The 24,570-nt window shown below is 43.2% G+C and overlaps 1 protein-coding gene across 1 annotated transcript in view; it reads right to left on the reverse strand.

Annotated features, from left to right (window-relative positions):
- DMRT1 (doublesex and mab-3 related transcription factor 1) overlaps positions 1 to 24,570 on the reverse strand; it is a 57,798-nt gene that overhangs the window by 20,575 nt on the left and 12,653 nt on the right. Inside the window, exons 3-4 of the mRNA XM_058823950.1 lie at positions 13,402 to 13,685; positions 3,941 to 4,103 (exon numbers count right to left, since the gene is read on the reverse strand). Of these exons, the coding sequence (XP_058679933.1) occupies positions 3,941 to 4,103; positions 13,402 to 13,685 (447 nt within the window). The remainder of the gene's footprint in view (positions 1 to 3,940; positions 4,104 to 13,401; positions 13,686 to 24,570) is intronic.

Below are 24,570 nucleotides of genomic sequence, written 5' to 3' on the forward strand. Positions count from 1 at the left end.
GTAATTATCTCAACATTTCACACAATGATGACATAGAGGAAGTTTCATTCCATGCCAACTTTAAGACCAGGTAACTGCTTTAAAATCTGTAGTGTCTGCAGATACAGGGATGTTTATCCTTTGCATCTTTCTATTTAAATGTTAATTTTTTCTGCCACTTTCCCAAACCTGGTAAACACTTTCATACAGATAAGTAAATGCTGCACTTTCATGCAGTGTAAACAGGACCCAGAGTGAGGCACATGCCTTGCATGTGCTTCCAAGGTTTTGCACAGGTTATTTAATAGATGCTGGAGAGGCTTACTGAAAATCAGTGGAAGGAGTTAGACTATTCTGGGTAGTGTGCCAAACCTAAAGAGCCTTATTAAAAAAACAAACAACACCCCCCCAAAAAAACCCCAACCAAAACAAACAAACAAAAAGCATGCAGCTGATCTACAGGAATCAATGGGAACAAAGTATTTGAGTTTTGGAGATTAAATATCTTGTTGTGTCCCACTCTCACTTCCCCACTTCTCAACTTGTCTTCCAAAACTATGCTTTTCTATGTACATGCACAACATTTGACAACCTTCTCATACGTATTTTCCTCCCACTGCTTTTGTAGAAAAAAGAAGGAAGTATTTTGCAGTAATAAGTATGAAATCCCCCTCCCACCTAGAAATTATTGCCTAAAACTTAAAACTTGTTGACCTAAGGAAGCCCTCTAAAATCATCCTTTTGCTGTTTGTCACTGGTTTATCAACTTCTTCTCCCCTTTTTTCCCAGTGTCTGCTGAAATGGCAGCAGCTGTGCTTAGCTGGAAGCAAAACATGTTACTTGGAAACACTTCAGACTGCAAGGAGGATAACTTGATGGTATTTTGCCACTCAGAAGACATCAGCCCGTATGCAAGACACGGTAGCAGCCATGATGGTCCTGTACAAGTGCTAGAAGCTTCCAGAGATCTTCACTTCATTCAAAGAAAGAAAGAAAGCGTAGCTAGTTCATTTCTCATCTCTTTTACTGTAACTGGTCTAAGCAGGCAGTTAACTTACCAGAACAAAATTAGTTAATGGTCTCACTCAAACACCACAACAACACATGAACTGTCAAAGCCTCTATAATGCTGAAGGTGCAGCTGAAGTGCAGGTAACAGACTGCATGTGTGTGTAGTAAGACCACTGCGGATTTGTGCCTGCGAATTAACAACCATTTTTGCTAATGATGCACACTTCGGATGTTTTGAAAATGTGGCTAAATCCTCCGTTTTTTATTTTGACCTGCAGCTCTTCTAAGCACACTGTTACCTTCCTGCAAAATTTCTGGCTTCACATAAATCTTCACAGAGGTCTTAAAAATATAATCACAGGTTTGCTGCAAGAGTTTAGGTGAAGTTTTACAGTCTACATTATATAACAAATAAAATTAGATTATCCTAATATTCCCTTCCAGATCTAAAATCCATCAATACATATTTTTAAAAAGAAAGGAAGACTCTGAGTGAGCATGATTACTACTTCAAACATATAAAAGAAATGAATGAAGTATGATTTGCTTTTTTAAAAACGCACTAGAGTTGTTTTCAGCAAGTACCAATCACTAACCCTGCAGAACCATGTCACTTGGGCTTCATAACAAAGGAGTCAGGTATTGAAAGGACAGGACAGAAAGCTCAGCCCAATGATCAACAGAGAAATACTTAAGAATGTATCTTTTGTAGGAGACAGCAACTACAACAAGTGCAGGTCAATACTTTGGGGAAATGACCCATCCTCTTTAACACACACAATCCACCCAGCACTCATACAGGTGAAAATAAAGAGGCAACAAACCTCTAACCCTCTCAGGTCTGTGAAAAGCACCAGAAGAAAAATGTCATGGAAGAGTAAATCATATATTTCCTATGGATATTCTTTTGTCTGTAGACAGAAAAAGTAAAAACATCTCCTCCAAGAACATGCCTAAGAAAAAAGAAGATGCTTCTAAGAAGCCTGTTTGGCTATGATCCTGCTCATGGGTTCAAATTCCTTCCAAAAACATTGGTGCCTCTTTCACCCACTAGCTCCCTGCTATGGAAAAACACTTCTTCAGAGTCTGGAAAATGCTGTTTGATCTCAGTAAATTACATCTCACTGCTTGTCGGTTTCTGATTGATGGTGTAACTTAGGGAACAATATCTGTGTGTGGAATAGTGTCTGGAGAAGCAGTCAGGGATTATTGAAAATACAGTATTTATGCAGTTTAAAAATCAGTGGAACATTACGTATAATTTTTTTCTAGAGTGATGAAAAATTACTGAAGTGCATTTGGGAACAAAGGGTATAAGGTCTTTTGTCTATTTTTAAAAACACTTGGCTGCTAAGACCTCTTAGTGAGTTAGTAGTGATGGATGCAAGAAAAAGTGTCAACCGCAGTTGAGCATAAAACCAACTGCTTCTCCAACCAATGGGCAGAAAGGAAGACGTCACTGTTCACTGGTGGTTAGAAAAGAGGGAATAAAATAAAGTTGAAGAAAAGAGAAGGAAAATGAACCAAGGATCACTGATTTCTCTAAGCCATTTAAAACTGCTGGAGAAGGAGGAAAAGTCTAAGGTTTCATCACACCGTATGTTGTTTCTTCATCTATCTAACATGCCACAGTTAGTTGGAAGACTTTGAGAAACAGCCACAATGACAGAACAGCCGCCTCCTCAACAGAAATTATTCTGCTGTTAGTGAATACAAGGGCTCAGTGCTGACTTACACAAGCCACAAGTATGACTTTATACACACTTCACCTTCCAAAACATCACTTGGATCCCTAAGGTCCTCTCATGACACAACCACATGACACAACTGAAAGAGACACCAGGACTTCAGCCACAGAAAGACCATGACTAACGACAATGATGGAACTTACACAACATACATCCTTCCAGATGTACCAGACAGAAAGAGAAGACTAATTTCAATGTAGAAGGAAAGAGAAGGAAATGAGGATGGATGCTGTTATCAGTGCTGTGACTCAGTGAAATAAAAAAAATGAACAAAACAAAACTTGGCAGGTGTAAAGTGAATCAAAAAAAATACTTCGCACAGAGCATATAACATGGAACTGCCAAGTTGACTGATTGGTACAGAGAAACAAAATGCGTGAAAAGCTTTTTGTCCTGGCTCGGGATACCTTTGAATGCTGGAGAGTGTCAAGATTTTGTTCTCTGTTTCTCTTATTTCTCCAGCATCAGTTACTGACCTGATTCAGTGATGGAGAGGCAGCTCAGTGGAACTGGATTACTCCAGCAGAGCCATGTTAACACCTGTGCTAGCACTGTCTGCTATGGGAGTAAGGGAACAAGGAAGTGCAAGAAACACTGTCAAAACCACAGGGTAAATTCACCAGCGCTGGAAATTACTGTGGATTACAGTAATCCTTAGGAGAGCCTGAAACACAATATGGAAAAAAAGACTTATCTGCAATAGTTTTAAATTAAGTAACATGGTATGATGAGTTTGAAAAAAAAAAACAGAAACAAGTCTACAAGGCGCTTCATTATATGGTTGGGACGCAGTAGTTCCCACATGTGGTTCAGAAAGGATGACAAAGGCTCAGTGGGAGGCCAGTGAAAAAAATGACAGCATTTCTGAGAAGAAAGGTAATTCTGAGGTTGGAGCACAAATTGTTATTTACTTCTGTGAGGGAGCTAGGTGGTAAGCACCAAAGACAGCACCTCAAGTGCTGTACAACTTTAAGAGACATACCTAAATGCAGAAGATACAACTGATTTGACTCCTGAATCATGAAGCCTCTAAAGTGCAAGACTACGTGAGTGTACACCATCACTACAAGCCTTCCAGAAACCAGCCACTATCCTTAAAACAGCTGCTTGATCATGCTTAGCTTCCTTGCCAGCAGCAACCCACACCTCCTGGGTGTAGGTCCAAGGCAAGGTGGTGACACATGCCCAGTGGGTGCACTTACCTCTGGCTTTTGACTCTGAGGAGGAGGGGATGTCCTCAGAGGTCAGGATTTGGGGGAGGCACATGGGAGCGCCAACCCCCTGTCCCAGGTAGGAAGCAGGTGGGTAGTAGGAACACATGCGGTACTGGGAGCTGACGGTGTGGTGTCTCTCCATGCCCTTCACCTGTCAGGAGAGAGAAATGCAACAGTAGCCTGTGAAAGCCAAGCCCCAGTGCCATGGGTGCTCCCTGCTATCCCCTCGCCCCCACCCCTCCATGACTTTGAAGGAGGTCACAGTGGGTGCATGGGAAGTAACATGCTGACATGCTAGCCTTGGGGTTTTGATTTGGTAGCTTCACAGTCTGCCCACACTGACCAGCTACAGGTGGTGTGGTGTGAGATGTGACCCAGCAGCAGCAGCAGCAGACCTATGGCTGTTTTACCTTACTGCAGATGGAGATGCATCTGGCACACAAGCACGTACCCTTCACTGCAAGCAGCTTCCTGCCAAGTCCCCAGCTTATGGCACATTCAGGTGTGTACACCTGGCCAGTGTGAGAGGTGAAGTGTCCATCCAGCTTCTACACATCCCTAAAGACTAACCCATCTCAGACTGCTGGCAACTGCTCTGCCAGGGACCTACTGGGTGGCTAAGGAGGACAGTCCTATGGACCGACTCTCACAGGATCTGCTCCATGGCGTTGAGCAGTGACACACCCAAACACAAGCACACTGTTTTTCTTACAATACCCATCTTACAGTAAGATGGGAAAAATATTTTCTTGAGTTACTGAAAAAAAGCAAGTTGTGTTTAGACTATACAAGAAGTTGGTTGTGAAGCCACAACTGGACACCAGCCAGCAGGTCTGCCATGTCAGCACAGCATCAATCAGACATCCCTTTTCCCTTCCACAGATTGCAGCAAAGTGGCAACTCTCAGAAATCAAAGTTTTTTCTACTCCAGTGCCCTGATACCATCCAAACTGATCTCCTCAGAGGAGTGGTAATGCTTTCTTAAATTTGTGTTTTATGAAAGAAATAACAACTTCCTATTATTTGTTACAAAGCCTTACAATGCAACATGGCCTCCATGCTCCAAAAATGCAGCCAAAACAAGATTAACATTCTCAACAGGAAAGATAAGACTAGCTGGTTTCTCTAAGTATGCTGGGAAGTGAATGACTGAAAGGCGGAAAGCTTCTGGGCAGAGACAAACTGTCAGAGTTTTGTACCGGTTATGACAGCAGCAGTGCCAACAATAATGCACATCCAGCTATGCCATTACACACTGTCTGCTAGCAGACAGGTCAGGCAGCCTTTTCAGCCAGGTCCCACCTCAGGTCTGCCTGCTCCACTGTGGTCCCTGGAGCGCTGCCCCTCAGCCCTTCCCAGCCTGCGAAGCTCCGAGCCAGGGAGCAGGGGAGGCCGGGCTGTCCCAGACTGCTGCCCCATGCCAGGACACCTGCAGGGTTCGCTCCTGGCAGCAGGAGCCACAGCACCTCTCAGAACCACTCCACAATGCAGCCACCCCTCGTTTTCCAAGGGGAATTCCCTGTAAGAATTCTATATTCATGTGCCTAGCTGCAAATAATGTGGCCCAAGCACATAAAATCCTGTTGGTTCTCTCTGAGGAATGTTTTCAGTGAGAAGTGCACAGAGAGAGAATGGTGGCTGTTTACAGGAAGCAAGTGCACTTCTGTCTGATTTCTGACAGCAGCATCCTTGCATATACTTGCACATGTAGTGAGGGACTTGCTTTTAGCCTGTGAAAAGTTAAGAGTTTTTCTCCTATAAATTAAAGCAATACTTAAAATTTTTGTTTTTCTACTTCCACATGCAGAAAAAGCTCAACACACACTGAAGTTTCATCCACAGTAGATAGTAAATTGCTTTTCAAAAATTTAATGAGTCATCCTGAGGATGTCTGAACTCAGTTACTGACATTGCTTCTCCTCTTCTGCCAAAGGGCACTCTCCATTTTGGAAACAAGACTCCCTCAACAAAACATCGCCCAAAAGCACAGTCCAAAGGGCATTTTGAATCTGCACATCTGCAAAGCTCAACAGCTCTGGAAGTGCCAGGGGAAAAAAAAGTTAGCCAGTTGTTCTCTGTCTGTGTGTTGCATGTAGTTTTCCTTCCCTTGGTGGGGCAGGGCAGCATCTCCAGACCTCACATCTCTACTTCTGCCTTGTGCAAAGCCATGTGTGCACAAGTACAAACAAGAAAAGGCTGCCTGCAGGAGACAGATTATTTCAGCTGTATCAAAATGGAGGGATCACTCCCTGACACGAACTAGATCATGCGCACATCTCCCCCCCCTAAGGTGGGGGATCCACCTCCTTTAAACGCCTTTTTTAGGGGTTTTCTCCATTTCTTAAAAAAACAACTCAGCTAAAATCCCTAGATGCAATGAATTATTACTACTATTATTATTAGTGTGTGTAGCTGGCTAGCAAGAGACATGTTTTATAATCTTATTACCCTCACCAAGTCTACGAACCACAGTTCGACCGACACCCAGAGGCTTGGCTCTGCAAAGAATATGCCATGTATTAACCACTGAAGAAAATCCAAAAGCTTTTGGTTTTCTTTTATTAAACTATCTAGAATCTACACCACAGTAAATCTGAACCATAAGGTTTCCTTTTTATAGTGCTTAGCAATCCTATTTTACAGTAACAATAAAAAAACCAACCAGTTGTAAAAATTCTTGACCTTAGTGCTGCATTAAAAAGGGGACTTGGGAGACCACTACCTCATGATAAGGACATTTGGTCAGTATTAACTCCTGCAGCTCTGTGGAATCCTTGCAGGTTTATGAGTGCCAAAAAGGGAGATCAATACAGCCTTGGGGAAGCTCGAATATTCAGATTATTTTCAGCCTGGGGCAGTTCGGCTTTCCAAACGCTACAGTAAGGTATCAGGTTTGGGACTCTGTGCTAGGTCTGTCTAGGGGGGATGCTGGGGTCATGCATGGACCACAGGAGGAGAATGCTTGGCCTTCTGGTGTCTTCTGCCTCCCTCGCCCCTTCCACCCTTCCACCAAAGCTGAGACAGGCATGAGCTGGGACAGTACACAAACCACTCTGGTTTGTATCACTGCAGGCTACATGCCAAAAGAACAAGACATATGTTAGGTGAGCAAGAGCTGTGGAAGGGAAAGGCATGCATTAGTCTTTGCAGAGGGCATCCTGAATTCCTAAGTTGCTTCCCTTCCAGCCACACAGTGCTTGTGCCCTGCTCCAGCTGCAGGATTCACCAAGTATAGACTTTAGTGGGAGACACATATCATCAGAGCAGCAGCTGGCCTATGCAACATTTACAGGTTCCCCTAAATTGTACAACACAGCATACACTCAGTAATGTTTTAAAAGATGTACTGCAAGCAATGGTGAGATGCTTAAAATTCAGGAACAAATAAATATGGCCTGATTGGAAGGCCACGAGTGCATAGGAAATTCTTTCCCTGTGCCTTGAAAAGCCATTGTGAGGAACTGAGAGGCAGCTACTGTTTGCCCTTGCACAGATAAGCTGGAAACAGGACTTGTTAATCACTGAGCAAAATTGTCAGTGCAGCCCTCCAGCTATGTCCAAGTGACAGGATACATAGCAAAATCTAGGGAACACATGAGGAAAATGTTTTTGCATCAGACCATTCCTGTAAAAAGCCTTTCTTAACCGCTGGTGGAAGAGCACATAAAGCCCAGCACCCCCTCCCGAGCTGGCAGCATAACCTCCACATATCTCCTTCGTAGCAAAAGAGCCGAGGAGATAAAGTGGCCAAACCAGAAACAGGAAGGTGTCAAAGCAGGCACCAAGTGGTGACTCACCTCTCTAGCCTCAGAGATTAGAAAATGATCCTGTCCTTCCCAGATATTTGTTTAGCCAAAACATCACCTGTGTACTTCTTTTATTTGCAGAAGCTGCCAGGCACAATCTCTTTGTGAGCCTGCCAGTGTTATCTTCACACTTCCCAGCTGATCCCAACTATAGGGCTTGTTTCCAAGAAACACAAACAGGAGGAGGTCATGAATGCTATTCCTGGGTGACAAGGGCTGCAAAAATTTATAAGCAACAGAGGAGATCAAAGTGCAATCCTTCAGCTCTGCCAATGGTGTGCCATATGATCTTGGCCAAGTCACTTTACCCAGGATTTCCATCCTTTTATTTCATCCATGACTCAGCAACGAACATACCAAACTCAGTAATTATGGAAACACCAGAGAACCTTTTAAAGTTTAACATAGCCTCCTGCTTCTGCCTTGATTTTAAAGTCAATTTTAGTGGGCATAAAACTGCATTTGTGTCATTGCTTGCAAACAACAGAATTCACAGGTTGGTTTTTGGCATGGGCAAGAAGGCAGCCACTGGGCAATTAAATGGAAATTCAGGCATCAGTAACCTCCCCTCTGTCATTTGTGAGCTGTGTGACTGTGACAAGTTATTTGACACTTCCCTGCCTCAGCTTCTGCAGTTATAAACCAGGTTTGCTGCTTCTCTCCCATCTTGCAATGTTACTGCTCTTATGCTGACCACTCACTTCTCTTGCACTTCTCTTGCACTCATACTGCCCAAGGTGCTTCACTCCTAAAACCAGCTAAGCATGTTTTTCAGAAAAAAGAAAAAATGAGTCTATGATACCCTGCCTTGACTTACTTTGATTCTAGCACAGAAAATACAAGACACATCTATATCTGTCCCTCCTTGATAGACAAACTTAATTAACCTTTGCTATTCTGTTCCAACCTATTCTTTTAGACAAAGGCAGTGACCCATAAACAATATGTTACCATCAGAATCTCAACTGCAGTGACACCTAGAGATATAGCCCTATCAGCAGTATTGGAAAATAAACCACTTAGATTAGCTCCTCCAAGAAATATGGATTGCATTCATGTCACACATGAGCTGTCAGAAACATTAGGATACTTTTAGCATAAATCTGTAGTGTGAAGGGTACATTATGAATACAGTATATAATTCACGGCTTACACATAAAATTGGGACTGTCTTGGGTGACTTGCACAATGTGTATATATTTACACACACATGCACACATTCTGCACTGACTTCTGGAGAGTAAGACTGCAATTTCTATAAGAGAGACAGGCTTTTTGGAGGAAAAACTGCGCTAGAAAGCAGAAGCAGGTGGAAGAAGTTGAAAAGAGACATCTTTTAATATTAGCAAGTGGCTATTCTTCAACCTCCTAGCTGTCCTGTCACAGCCACACTCTTCTGGATTTAGTAAGAGAATTTTCCCAAGTTTGATACTTCTAAGAAATCTTTGGTACTTCTAAGAAATCTTTAAAAAGCAGTTTACTACATCAGCAATATTAAATACTTTAGAGATGGTAAATGTAAATCCCACACTAGAAAGCAAGTCAAAATTTCTCACAAGTTATTTTTGCTCTAAACTGGTATAAGGAAAGAACAAAAAAGATAAGGTTCTGAAAGTGAGAACACTGGTTTGCCAAGAATGGGAAGTTCCGGGAAGGGGAAGGGAAGAGGAAAAGGAAAGCTGAAGTTCTGAAATGTGTCTAAAACATCCGCACCAGCCTTAACCTTTCCCAGAAGCAGGATACCTGGAGTTACCAGAATACCAAAAAAAAGCAGCCACTGGTCCCGAGGTGTGGGGGCACATTCTGCATTCTTGCTAATTTTTAATGGTTTAGCTGCATGTACCAGAAGTTTTAACATTTCTGGGGCATGATGCTGACTCACAATGAGTCCAGATTAGACTTGTGCTGTGGATCATGCGCCAGCAGTTTGTCAGCTTTGAAAATCAAGTCTGATTAGATTCAGATGCATCCAACAAGGCTTTACTTTTGCTGTGATAGAAAAGGCTGCATCATCCCATATTCTCCCACTGCAGTGTGACCAGTTTCAGAAGCACCAACTTTGAAGTACACCAACCCACTCTGACATGCAGTACTTATGCTGGCAAACTGATTTTACTGTTAACTGGATGGAAGTGGATGGAATGCACACAAATTCCCATTGTAATGAGCAATTACAAGAGCTTCAAGGGAAACTCTAGATGCCCACACAGGACAGGGAAAGGAGAGGTACAGTAACCACCACATCTGCTACATTTACTGCCAACTTAGGCTTGTCTCTTCCTCAGGTGCAACAACAGACATAGGTGATTATCTGCCTTAGAGCTGGAAGGAGCAGCAGAATATAAATGACCAAAGGAGCCTCAACCAAAACAATAATGTTCACTACACTTATCAAATCATGATAGATACAACTTCTGGTGTGACTGTATATAGATGAGGAAAACCTACAGAGAAATACATAAAATATTTGCACCTTTATGAATCCACTCGAGCATGCCAGCCCCTGCAAAGAACAAAGACTAATGAAATCTGACATTAATCTACATTAAAGATTCAGTGATTCAGTTTATTTGCCAATGCTCAATGATGCATTAATCCTCATCTCATCCCACACACACTCACATGTTTCCTCCCCGGCTATTCTCTCTTGCTCCCTAAATTCTGAAACAGCAGACAGCTGGGCTGCTCAAGGCCTTGTCTGCATCCAGAAGTTAAATACGCAATTCTCCCTGTGATTAAAGTTAATCTAGGATCTGTGAGCCTTCACCAACTGAGCCTGAAAAAGCCAAGTGTCTTGTCTACCCAGCTTAAACTGGAATATCTTCCAGTGAGCACAGTGGTGGCTTCTACCATAAAAGAATACCTCCTGTGGGCTCACACCTTAGCAAGCTGCCCTAATTTGGTTACAGCAGACATTGCCCAGCTGTGATTCTGGCAAAGAAACAAAGATCAAAAACTTTGATCAAAAAGTTAACAGCCATACGTGTTAGAAAAGAAAATGCACTTCTATTGGAGACTGGTTTAATAAAGCCTGTACATGTAAAAAATAAATCCAGTCAGTACAAGCTGCCCAGCAGAAGTCCCAGTGTAGGTAACAGCTATGTGTTTCCTCTGAGGAGGATAAGCATGCACAGGTTTGCCAGCAAAACCTCCTGAGTGTAAGCAAGGTCTGACTCCTCTCTGAGGATCATGCTTTGAATGAAACTCTCCTTTAATTCCTTACTGTGCTTGACAGAAAGGCTCATTAGTTATTCATTCTCCATTTATTGTTATTTCTGTGATCTTCCCTTGCTGGTAACCCGCGTGTGCAGAATTGATGTCAAACCACATGCAGCAACTGAGACTTTGTTCCCCTTACAATAAACCATCTTCAGTGCCACACAGGGTTTTACAACCTTAGCATCACTGTACCCACTGCCATCAAATGTTTTCTAGCCTCTCACTGAAACTTTTTATCATTATTTGTGCAATCTTATGCTGTTGTTAGAGTATGCAAACCCTATGACTCAGAACTCTTCCATTAAAAACTATCCTCCATGTAGATCAGTCTGAGAAACAGTTTGTAAAGTTCAAAACACTGACCCTGAACTACACCCTGCCCTGTGTCAGAGGAGAAGTTGATCCTGGTTTCATGACATTTAGAAGCTGGGGAGACATCAATTCTGCAGGCCAAAAGCAGCACCTTTATCTCTCTGCTTGGACATCCAAAACATCAGAACAGCACTGAGGAATCCCAAAAGGTCAGTTCTGGAGGAATTAACATCTTAGATGTGGTAGACATATTCATATAAAGGTGAATGGAATAATGTGGTATATCCCACAAGAGATATCCACAGCTTTGAGCCTGCTGGGGTAAAGAAAACTGTCCTTTTTGACAACACCCATGTAGTTTTTTTCCTTACTTACCCCTTCAAGATCTCACTAATTTGAATGGCACTTAAGCAGAAGTTAGTTTCTGCAGGGCCTAAAGAGAAGAATTATGGAAATCACACAGCTGTTTTCACTTCTTTAAGGGGTGTCAAAGGTTCCATAGCAACTGGCGATCTCACAAGAGAGACACAGACTCTCTAAGCCAAGACTTTCCATATACGTTACAGTACATGACAACAGAACTGTGAGTGAGGACACCACATCTTCATTCCAAGGTTTAACATACTCACACAACTCTTCCTCAAACACTGTGTGCTAGGTGAAATGCAAGAACATTATTTTCTCAAGGCAAATGTTGCCACTGTTCGTTTGTCTTTTGATGGTGTCTCCATGCATCAGCAAGCTAAGTGCTGCAGATGCTTGAGAAGTAACCTTCTATCTGAAACATTCCGCTGCACCAAGCTAACACAATCAACCAAAATAAAAAAGTTGAAAAAGCACTTGGCACCTCACACCATTACCATGCACAAAATCTTGTAACTTGCCTTGACTAATTTTCCTCTTGGCCTGGTGATTGAATTCATCAGCGGGAGAGGACACCATCAACTGGAAAGGTGTACCTTCACGTATCAACACACTGAAAGAAAGCTCTCATGGCATGGGCTTGCACCACAGAAGGAAGAGAGATAGCTCCCTATCCCATACAGCTGTACTCACAGCAGAAAAAGGGATGTGGAATAGTGATAAGTGCTACAGTAATTGTAATCACCCTGGCATTACTTTCAGCTCCTTGGTATCAAAAATTAAAACGCCCTTTCAGAGCTGGTGCCTCTGCCAGAGAAACCTGGCTAGAGAAACTGTCTGTCAGCAAACAGGATGACCTATCTGTTCACTTACACAAGGAGGTTTTGGTGGACATTTCACTGTTGAGTGGTTTCACAACACAGCCTTTGCAGAAGCAGCCTGCCCTGTCCTGATGCTCTACAGAAGAGGTCTGCCCTCTCCTGTCCTTACACAAGGGACACAGGCATATGCAGACTCAGAGGGTACAGCCGTACCAGTTCAGTCTCAAACAGGAAAAGCATCTCTGCAGTCCAAAATCAAATAGTCCCTGAGTTACTGAAATGTTTCCACTTTGCCAAGAATCCCCCATATTGGCAGATTTTCCCATTTTCCAGTTTCTGACTGAGTTGGATGCTACAATTATCATGTCCTAGAGTGCGAGGGCTTGATTTGCTTTATATCCTAACAAAGCACATAGAGCTCTGGTTTGAAACTCTCAGGTACTGCCTGTAACCTGAACTACATGAGTAAAAATCATGAGCTCTGGAGTTACCAATTACCAGAACACACAACTAGCAATATGCCACGTCACATTCAACTGACTGCAACCAAACTGCTGCACAACAGCATGGTCTCCTGGGTCACCTTGGTGCATTGGATGTGAAACATGGAAAAAACCCATGCTTCTGAAGAGCAAAGCCTCCCAGAAATTACACCTTAGGCTCTCCGGATGTTATATTGGACTCTTTTTTCTGGAAAACAATTAGTAATCTACTGTCATATAATACAGAAGATAAAATCAAGTTAGTGCCCTTTGCACTCGTGGCAATTTATCCATACCATTATCACTGTCCAACTATGTAATTACTTTTGTTATGCTGCATTGCAACCACACATTTTGTCTAACTTTCTCAAAATGGGTCCTAATGCCACCCTGGAATATGATTCTGGTTTTGCGCTGCCACGAAACCAGCAAAGAGGAGATCATACCTGCCACTGTTTTCCTGACTGGGTCGGCATGTATGTTGCTGGGAGACTTCGAAGGCTGTTCTTCATGGCCGACCCTACAATTGTGCCCCCTGTCTCACTGGAGGAAGGCTCACTGGCCACTGCCATCTGGTACTGGGAGTAGTTGTACAGGTTGTTATAACAAGGATACAGAGATGGCTGGTAAAAACTGCTGTAGTAGGCGGAGTCCACAACCAACTCAGATGTGCTCTCCAAGTGCCCTCTGCTGGGGATGGAAGGGATGTCCTGAATGAGCATCCGTCCCTCTGGAAAAGAAAAAAAAGACCATTATCTTCCACCTTCTAATGAGCCACTACTCCTCCCAAAGGCTGGACAGAGAGTGGTAAATAAGAAGTAGGAGCTGAAAGTTAAACATGGCTGAGTGTTCGGTGGAAACTCAAGTGGACCAAGAACTACTCACAGTCCAAGACTGCCACCTACACACACCACAGTCTGCAAAACAGCAGACAAAACCAACTGCAGGTTTAAGCAATGCTCTGAATCCTCAGTCAGTATCAACTGATGGGGACAATGATTTACATCGCCTAAGTCTGCAGTCCCCTACTACTTTTTAATCTGTAACAGTGTGCCAAGTCTCTTGTAACTCTCTAGAAGCAGAAAGGATCTAGCTACAGAATGACTCCTCCCAGCCAGCGTCCAGAAGGTGAGAGGACACCTTCTGAACATGCCTCTTCGAGGGGCAAACAGCCACAAGGCAAGAGAAGCTGGAGTGGGCAAAATACCACAGGAACAGCCAAGGTGTCCCAGAAACCCACACACTACCTGTGAGCAGTACAGTCCTCAACCCTTGCCAAGCATTCAATCCCAAATTTAGCTCCTGTATCTAGAAAATCACCAAGCAAAACAAGATCCCACACCACTAGCAAAAGAGGATGAGGAGAAAGGTACTGCTTGTGACTTGCTGCATCCACTCTGGACTGCCTCCAGATCAGGGGTTAGCTGGCTGTGCTCCCCACAGGCAAGGTCTGCCTCCCTGTCATTCCCTAAGATGGGGATGCTTCTCAGACAATGAGAGGCCATGATCTCCCCACTCTACTGTCAACCAGGGCCCTGCAGTATTTGCAAGCATGAAAAACAGAAGGTGCTTGTTGGTACTATTGCACACCCAAGCTCTCTCTCCTACATGCCATCAGTTACACTGCCAAGCCAGACACAACAAAAAACTACCACAATCTTATATATACATTTACCGGGGGGGGGGGAAAAAAATCAAACATCCAGATCTCTCCATATCTGTATTTCTGGCTCTAGTTTGCATGTCTGTGACCCTGCCTTGTACCAGTTCTCTGTAAGGAGCTCCTCTTCTCCCCATGATGTTGCCCAATTGTTTTGTAGAGGAGAAAACAATGTGGTTTAAAACATATGGATGAGCTCCCAAGAGCTATTGGTATGGACACGAAGCAGCATGGGCAACAGGCACATAGGAAATAACAGCCCTAAGAGAAGACATTTCAGGCAGGTCTAGCTTGTTCTGGATCTTTCTCTTGGTGTACCTGTATCTTGGTTACTTACCTGTGGAAGGAATATAGTGGCATACCAGCCCCTCAGAGTCATGGTAACAACATCTACAGTCCTGTGCATTAGCTGCGTATTAGATCAAATAATCAGTTTTACCTATTTTTGCTATTTACAATGCAATCTTGTTTTACTTCTTCAGCTATAATGAAAGCTTTCTGCAATCATGGATCATCTCCTTCCAGGTCACTAAATTACACAGTGTCCCCATCCAGTTCTTGCTGCCATTCTGTTGACATCAATGAACTGTTTATTAGCAAAGACTGTTTTATGCTTCCCGCACCTGATTTTTCTGCAGAACCATGTCAGCTGGCCTTGTTTATGTGAAGTATTTCTCAATTTTGCACACAAAACAGAAGTGCCTGCAATGGCACAGAAGACTTTTCAGAGTTTCTGTGCTTTCATTTTTGTTATTTTTAAAATTATTATCCTGCTTTTAGGCAAGACTCTTAGATCCTTTTGTCTGCATCTGATAAAATCAGAACTTAGATCACAGACACAGCACAAGTTTGACTCCCCTCCCTAAATTTACTTCTCAAATAAAGTTGCATTCCAGTTGCTCTGCTTCAAATGTTGCAAAATAGAAGCCAAAAGCAAAATCCTCCAACACATTCCTTGCTGGGATACAGATTTCACATGACAGAGACAGGCAAGGCAGTCACCTGCTGAACTTCTCACAAGGCTATATTATTGCACAAATGTGTGATTTCTTCTAAAATCTCTGCAGTGTCTTTCAATTTACAATGCATCATCAGAAGGGCTACTACTCCCCATTAAAAATACTAGCACCAGGAAGATGTTATCTTTTTACACCTGCATGATCTGGATGAGGGGGATCAAGATTATCCTCAGTCAGTCCACAGACAACACTAAGTCAGGCAGGAGTGCTGATCTGCTGGAGGGCAGGAAGGCTCTGCAGAGGGATCTGGACAGGCTGGAGCATGGGCCGAGCCCAGTGGTGTGAGGCTCAACAAGGCCCAGTGCTGGGCCCTGCCCTTGGGTCACAGCAACCCCAGGCAGTGCCACAGGCTGGGGCAGAGTGGCTGCAAAGCTGCCACAGGAAAAGGCCCTGTGGGTGCTGGTGACAGCAGCTGAGCGTGAGCCAGCAGTGCCCAGGTGGCCAAGAAGGCCAATGGCATCCTGGCCTGTGCCAGCAATGGTGTGGCCAGCAGGAGCAGGGCAGGGATTGTCCCCCTGTACTCAGTGCTGGTGAGGCCACACCTTGAGTACTGTATTCAGCTGGGCCCCTCACTCCAATAAAGACATTGAGGTACTGCAGCATGTCCAGAGATGGGCAATGGAGTGGGAAGGTTCTGGAACACCTGTCCTAGGAGGAGTGACTGGGGTTGTTTAGGATGGAGTAAAGAAGGCTTCCTTATTGCTCTCCACAACCGCCTGAAAGTAGGTTGTACCCAGGTGGGGTCTGGACTATTTTCCCAGGTGCAAAGTGGCAGAATCACAGGAGACAGACTCAAGCTGTGCCAATGAAGGTTTAGGTTGGACTTCAGAAAGAACTTCACAGAAAGGGTTGTTAAGCACTGGTATGGGCTGCCTAGGGAGAGGGTAGAATCAACATTCCTGGAGGGTATCAAGGAATGACTGGATGTGACACTAGGTGCTATAGTCAAGTTGACAAGGTGGTGATGGACTCAATGATCTTAATAAGTCTTTTCCAATCTAAATGGTTCTGTGATTCTGATTCTCTAATGCACAGGAGAAATCAGTCACTGTGGGTGCCAGCAGTTCAAAGGAAGAGAAGGGGAGAAAGTAACAGCTTTTGTTGCAACTTGTGGAAAGCTCTTATGCAGTACACTTCCTAACATGGGACAAGATGAGCTAGGCTAGAACAGAAACCTACCCATAGCTATCCACCAAATCACACAACCATTCCTGATATTCCTGACGCTTCTGTGACATTCCAGTGGCTGTTACAGGGAGCTGTGCTACAGCTCCCTCCTCAAGAGCAGCAGTGGCAGTATTCCGCTGCATTAAGGAGGAGGAAAAAAAAAAGCTTTTTGATCCTTCTTTTCTCTTTTTATCTTCTATCTGTGGTTTCGGCTACCATCATTTGGCACCAGCAGCACAAAAGGTTTGACTTGTTCCACATTTTCTTTTACGTAGCTGCAGAACACCCAGCAGTGGTTCAGAGTTCAGGGCTGTTAAAACCCACCAGAAGTGTTCTCTGCTTTCTTCGGCCGTCCAAGTCTTTACACTACTCCATGCTCCAAGTCTTTACACTACTATCAGCTGCTATCTCCAAAGCTGGTCTGCAGAGATGGCTCATTCAGCCACTCAGGCACCCATACGCATAAATCCCCAAGCATCAGCAGCCTGGGGCATTTTTCTCTTATAAACACAGAGTTATGAAATCCCAGCACATCTCCAGCACACAACCATTCTGAGCTGCAGGGCCACACCACAGAGATGTGCCCCAGGAGATTAACAACAAAAAATATGAGCAAAGGGAAAGGCAAAAGTTCAAGTGAAGGGAAAGCCACATCCAGCTCCTTGAAGAACTAGGACTCCTGTGACATCACAGGAAATACCACCAGAAGAGTTAGTTTTCCCTAAATCCCACAAGACACCATGCTTCTAAATGTGGAAAGGACACATCTGTAAGAATCAACATCTGTAACTATCTAGCTGGGGTTCCTCTGCTTGGTCCTTGGCCCACACCTCTAAGGGTAGATTCCTACCTACTGGCTGAACCTTCCTACAGCCATGCCTCCAGCCACCCAACAAAGTGTTCTCCTCAAGAGAGGTTGTCAGCCTGTCACTGTGACTGTTTTCTGCCAGCAAGTAGAGAACACCAAGGCTAAGGAAGCAGCTTTCAGCTGATTTCTTTCTTTCTTCCAAATTCAACACAGCTGAACAGCTCTCCTGGCAAGAAGAGGGTCCTCCTCTGCCTTAGAGCTTGCAGCATTAAAACACCTGCATATAAGGGTGAAATTTTTGAGAGGAATTAAGCTCTCAATAAGGTAACCCCTACTGCACTGTCAAGCTTCCACTCTGTCCCTCCACCTGCACTTAAAAACTTGAGATCTGTTGCAGGAGCTGGGCTTATGACTTGGCTGTCTTCACTCCCTAGATGGAAAAAGTAGGAAGGGCACCTGGGTCTTTCCCTTGCTATTACACACAAATTTAATATTCTGGAAGTTGCAAATACAACATGATCAAAAATGGGGCTGAGCCTGTACAAGGAGGTACAGAAAACAGAGTAACAGTAACAAAAAAATAAAGCAGTTTAAATTCTCACTCAGATTTTGGAATGCCAAGTCTATTAAGTAGGGCCACCACAGGCTCTTCATCCCTGAGCAACACTTTTACAGCAAAGACAACAGTACCTCTTCATGCAGCTGTGCCTTTGGATCTCTTAAGTTCTTTTCTGTGTCTTTACTAAAGTCCCGTAGGGAACCGATGCTACTTTTTTTGCACTATGTACACAGTGTGAAATATGGCCCACTCTTTCATAGAAGATCAATATGATGCACAATAAATACTGGTATTGATCTTTCAGTGTTGTAGACGACTCTCTGACTCTATGGCATATTAATAGTAGTTAACCACTAATTCATTTCAGGGTGGCTGGTATTTTCTTTTAAAGAAGTTGAGTACTACGGGTCAGTTACACATATACATCTTTTACATTCAGTAACCTATGATGGGCTCCTGCCTTTGCTTAGCAGAGCACAGTGAAAAACACTGGTCCAGTCCTTTGGTAATGTAAACCAGTCTCAGACCATTTACTTCAATAAAGCTATGGTGATTTACACAAATTACGGATATGCATGGCAAAATCAACGCAAAAGCCAGTATATAGATCATTTGGGAGAAGAAAGGAGAAAGGCCAGGTAATTTACAGGAATTTCCATCACCATCTCCTTCTCACAGATGCAAATGTGTTTTTAATGTTATATACTGAAAAGTAAAAATACTGAAATTTGAAAGCTGCATAAAAGCATGGAGTATTTTCTATTCCTACTGGTACTGTTAAGGGCCAGTTTTACATCTTATTATGTGCTGGCAACGGTAATTTAAGTATGTGTGGGTAAGCTTCTGATATGAGCTCAAATGACATAAAGTCCATACTATTAGACTTTCTTAGCATGTAAAACAGGGTGGTAGCACCAAAGTGCCTACTGGGAATGGTTACTGAACCACACAGAAATCTGGGGAAGATTATTAGTCATCTTACTTGTGATAGATGCACACCAGTAACTGTTTTATAAATCAGGATAGCAGAGCCACATTTCCATGTCTGGGAGCATGCCGTAGCATGGCTGAATTTAGTCATGTGGCATTAGACTGGATTAGTCTCCAAATGATTGAGCATTCCAGAAAAGGGACGGGTATATGCATTGTGGCAATTATTCTGAATTCAGAATTTCACTGCCCCCATCTACTGGCATGTGTTCTTACATAAACCAATGGTTCACAGTTTTGGTTTTTTTCTTTGCCTACAGAGACTCTGCACATAGACAGCTTTGCTGTTGAAAATACAGAACTGTGACTACTCAAGTAACACAGTGACTCAACAAGCAGGTAAGCACTGCCCAGTAAGTAAGCTCAACCACTGCTAAGTTTACATTTCCTGCAGTTTTCAATTTAGAGTGACAGTTTTCACCAGTTTTAATACTTCCGGCAACCCAGCTTCTGCACAGGGACAGCTACACCATTAAAACACAGGGACAGCTACACCATTAAAACAAAAAATTATTCAGTCAGAAAACACCTGACTTCATACCTCAAAAGAACCTTGTATCTGACAATTTCTCTCTGCTCAGTACATATAGCATTGACACACTCCTATTAGCTGGTTTAGCAATATTAAGTCTTGCAATGCATTAGTTTAGTTCAATTCGTATCTGGCTTTGAGGTTGGACAGTAGCCTTGAACAAGGCCAGTGTGAAATCACTCCCTAACATCATAATCAGAAACTCTGGTACAATGTGTTTCTCCCACCAAACAATCATGACAGAGCTATTTCAGATGTCAAAGAAAGCTGGCACTATTACTTTCTGCTGAGAAACACTGTCTCCCAGAGAACAAAACCTACATGCGTGCTCGTCTTTGAGAGGAGTATTTCTACTCTCTCCCTATTAGAAGTTGTGGATTATCTTTGGTTCCAGCACTGAACTTTTAACTTGATATAAAGTTAATGTGCTAGACAATGTTCATTTCAGGCAAGGCTGTGGGGTTGTGTAATTTTCTGCCACCCCCAAAAAAGGCCATTATCTGTAATTACCCATTACCATGCATAATTATTTCTTCTATTCTGGTCTATGGCCCCCAGGACTTCATGATGTTACAGCTCACTGCATTATCTTATCAAATTTGTTAAGGAAGCTTTTTTGACCTTTTGAGCACTTGTCACAGCATATACAAAAGCCGGCAGTAAATTGTCGAAGCATGTACTGTGTGATTTATTATTTGTACCTTGCATAGTGATACCATACAAAATATTACACATGAACACCTTCCCCATTCTCACTCCCTGCTTTAGATCAAGTAAGAAAAGGAAAGGAAACCCCTCCAGTAACAGAAGGAAGGGAACAGGAATAGGCTGGAGTCTCTCAATGGGAATTTAAGAAGCATGACAGCAACAAGCAGCTAAACCAGAATATCAAACTCTGAAGACAACCCCACAGCTGCTCTCTTCTCCAGTGCCACCTTTTTTCTTTCTCCTCTTTCTCCACAGAGTCTACTTCACTTGTTTTCCCAGTTTTGTAACCTCCTGATGCCTGCTCTTTCACACAACGTCCATTTACTGCTCCTTCACTATGCAGAATACACACCACCCCCCATTCACAGCTTTGGTTAATGCAGTATAGGTTCTTGACAGACAAATTTGGTCCAGTATGACAGTCACAGGGATTGTCCTTTATGTATACGGACGTGAATGTGCAATAAGTAGGATTTTGTCTTCATTACTCTCAAAGCTCCCAGGAAAGGACCAGGCAGTGATCAACATCCCAGCACTACCTGCTTTGGCTAAGAGCTTCACTGCACTGCAAGTGCATGTACTACGCCCCTCTTCTTCCTAAGGGCACTAGAACTGAAGGTGACAGAGAAGCAGGGCACTCAAGAAAACAGGAGAGACAATGTCTTGTTATCCTAACTTTTGTTTTCCCCTTAGTTCCCTACTTATCAATACTCTCTAGAGTGCTTTATCTTAAAACCTCTTGTTTAGGTGCTTGTATGCATGAAACTCTCAACTCACATCCCTAACTGCAACGACATATTGATGAAATCATGACTTAGGAAACTGTAGTACAAAAAAGAGGTTTTGGTGCTTTTGAACTGCATTGTTAAATAAACAAACTTCCCAGGAATCAGAAAATCTGAGGTACTTTTCTATCATGACAAATAGAAGGAAACATCACAGATCAGGTATTAAGTTTGGACTAAAAGTGAACACTATGAATTGCTGTAGCACAAGGTATGCAGAATCATGCCTTTCAAATCTGTCAGTGAAAGCCTTCTCCCTTTAAAAGGAGACTGAAACTGGAGACCCTGGATTCCTTAAAGTAACCCTGAATTCAAATGCTAAGAGGTAGCTACTCAAGCCACTGCTGTGAAGATAAAACCTTCTCTGCGTTTCTCTGCAGTTTTCAGATCTCTGGCCCTTCACTCTGTGCTGCCTCTCAGGCAGTGGGGAGGTGGAAACCACTCTGCAAGCAAGATGAGCCAGCAAACACAAGCAACAAGCAGGGTCCACAGAGCAGAAGAGAAGATGGTGCTCGTACCCCTGTCCTGGAGCCTGATTTCTGAGATGTGCAGGCTCTTTTGCTCTCATTCTCCTACTGGAAGCTAGATATGCAGCATTTCCAAATATTTTGAACAGAAAGCTTTTCAGAAAACTGTGTCTCTTCCTCCCTCCAACAACTGCCAATGTTACGGCAATTGTTATGGCTGTGTTGAGCTCAAACATGAAATCTGGTGGTTCTTCTTCCTTTCTGTTCAGATTACCTTCCCAGACAGCCCTGGGTATGGAGTTGTGCTCTAACACCTGCTGGAGACAGAAAAATATCAAGTACCAGCCATATCAGACATGAGGGCTAACAGCAGCTATGTGTCCAGGTTAGGAATAGCCAAAACACCTTACTAACACCACAGTACCTCTCCAACCCAAACTAGAAATACACATAATTCTTCTCAAAGCAGGAATACACATTTAAAACAAACAAACAAACAAACAAACAAATAAACCCCAAAGTGTATGGTGTAACAATTCTGAGCTTCTTGTAGGCCTCTGGCCTCTTCCCTGAAACTGAAGTGCACAAAGACCAATCTATTCCACCTCTTTATCGCAGCTATGCCTTATCACCTGCCAACTCCTACCATTTGCTTTTCACCTCCTCCCACCAGAGCAAGACAAAACAACCAGTCATTGCAGCTGTGCTGCAGTGGGTCTGAAAACTAGGGCTGTATGGGTGTTATGAAAAATTCCTTGCTAGGTGCGGCTGCTGGACTGTTGAGTTCAGCCGGCATTACCAGTGAGGAGCTAGCATAATGGCAGCAATGTCTGTGGGTACAAGGCATGCTTCTCAAGGGATACTCGACTGGAAGAATTCAATTTCACCTGGAAGGAATCAGTATTATTGTTTGCTCCCCTCTAGGAATAACTCCAGAGTGGTATTTGAGCAAAATGACATTTACCTAGTTCTACTTCTGAAGGGCTAAACCAGTTCTAAGTGGGACAACAGATTTTAACAAGAACAAAACTTGCCAGAAAGAAACACTCTAGGATAAACGTTATGCAAAGGGGACAACACATTTCAGGGAAAGTTGGGAGACCTCAGAACTAAGGTTATTTCCTATAGGCCTTCTTGAGCCTTGCAGTGAATTCACAAGATTTTGCTGCTGCTGTTCACCACACCAAACTCACTGTGTTATTTCTGTGAAATAACACAGAAAACTAACTGGAGCTGGCATAGTCTGGCAAAGGCATAAGCAATCAGAACAATCATACGGGAGATCAAATAAAGGTTAGCTAAGGAGATCACCAAAGTGTAAAATAAACTGACTTTCACTCCAGTACTGTTCTCTGGTCTTTTAATAATTTGTCTCCTGCCTGAGCTCTTCCAACTTAAAAGTCCAGGTGTGTGGGTCCAGACAATTGCTACATCCCCACCACTACCTACAAAGAGAAACCTAGGGAACAGTATGAACAGGGAAACAGATCTACTTCCCTTGTCCCCTCTCCCGACCTTACACTGGTTTTGGTTCAGTGACGCCCTTCCTTCCAATATTCATTTTGAGCCCACTTTCTGGGGCATGTACCATGCTCCCAGGGCAGGAGTCCCACTAGCATTAGTTCCATGACCACCCCACCAGCTTCCCAAACCACATAACTGCCTAGAAGGACTGTGCCAGTTCATCCTCTTTCACCAGGAACCACTAACATTCAGCACAGTATCCCCCAGGATCACCAGCTGCGCAGCAAGTGTTTGTTTGGGATGGACTTCTTAATTTTTCACTTCTTGTATGGGTTAAAACAGTTTTTGCTTTTGTGTGACCATCATCTAACCAGGCCTCCCTGCAGTGCACTTTTGTCTTCTGCAGGGCTTGCCAGTACAGGTGCCTTTCCATCACGTCCCAGCACAACCTGTCATACTGCCAGATTTCTTTCCAAGATACCAATGGGATGATTACAGCAAAGAGCACGTCCCTGTGAGATGCCTCCAGAAACACTACTGTGTTAAAATTCCCCACTCAGACCCACAAACTAATAGGATCATTTTCCTTAAAACCAGGTAATACATAGAGTACCGATTTTCTGTCAGCTCAGGTTCCTAATCAAGATGTCAGGGGATACAAAAATCAAATGCCTTGCAGGATTTGCATGCCTTGAAGTATGGTACTTCACCAAACAATTTTGTAATAATATAAGATTACCAACTTGACAGAATTTTTACCCATAAACTTCTGTTAATTCATGCTATGTGAACATCATTCGACAGCTGCATTTCTCCCCTTCTTGCATATTTTATTTTGCTGTGGATTGTTCCACTATTTTCAAAAAAGTGATGTCAAGCTAACTGATTTGCAGCCATGTACCCTACCACATCCACTTTCTTGAAACACTGGCATGACATCATCTTTCTTTCAAGATTTAGGAACTTCTTCAGTGTTAAAAGACCTACTGGAAATCAAGAGTTGAAAGGGATGGCAGGTGGTCATCTGGCCCACCCACCCTGCTCAAGCAGGGTCATCCTACAAGACATTGTACAGCACTGTGTCCAGGCAGTTCTGGAGTATTTACAGGAAGGGAGACTTCCCATATCCTCAGCCAAGCTGTTGAGTTTTTTTCTTTTTTCTTCCTAAAATTGCATATGAGTCATCCAGTCCTGCTGATTTCAGTTCCTGTTGGAACTGGAATGTCACGATCTCCATATACAGGTATAATACTACATATCTTTTTGTAAAGCAAGGACCAGAAAAAAATTACTGAGCGTTTATTCCCATCTTCCATTGTACAGTTGTTATTCCATAACGGGTGAAATTGTGTGCTTCCAACACAATTCAAAAACCCCTTCAATTTCAAGATTTTTGGTTAATTTTAATTTTCACACAAATTTGTATTTTTTAAAAGAAAAAGTGATTTGTGCAAAG

This window comes from Ammospiza caudacuta, chromosome Z, assembly GCF_027887145.1.
Source record: "Ammospiza caudacuta isolate bAmmCau1 chromosome Z, bAmmCau1.pri, whole genome shotgun sequence".
Classification (NCBI taxonomy): Eukaryota; Metazoa; Chordata; class Aves; order Passeriformes; family Passerellidae; genus Ammospiza; species Ammospiza caudacuta.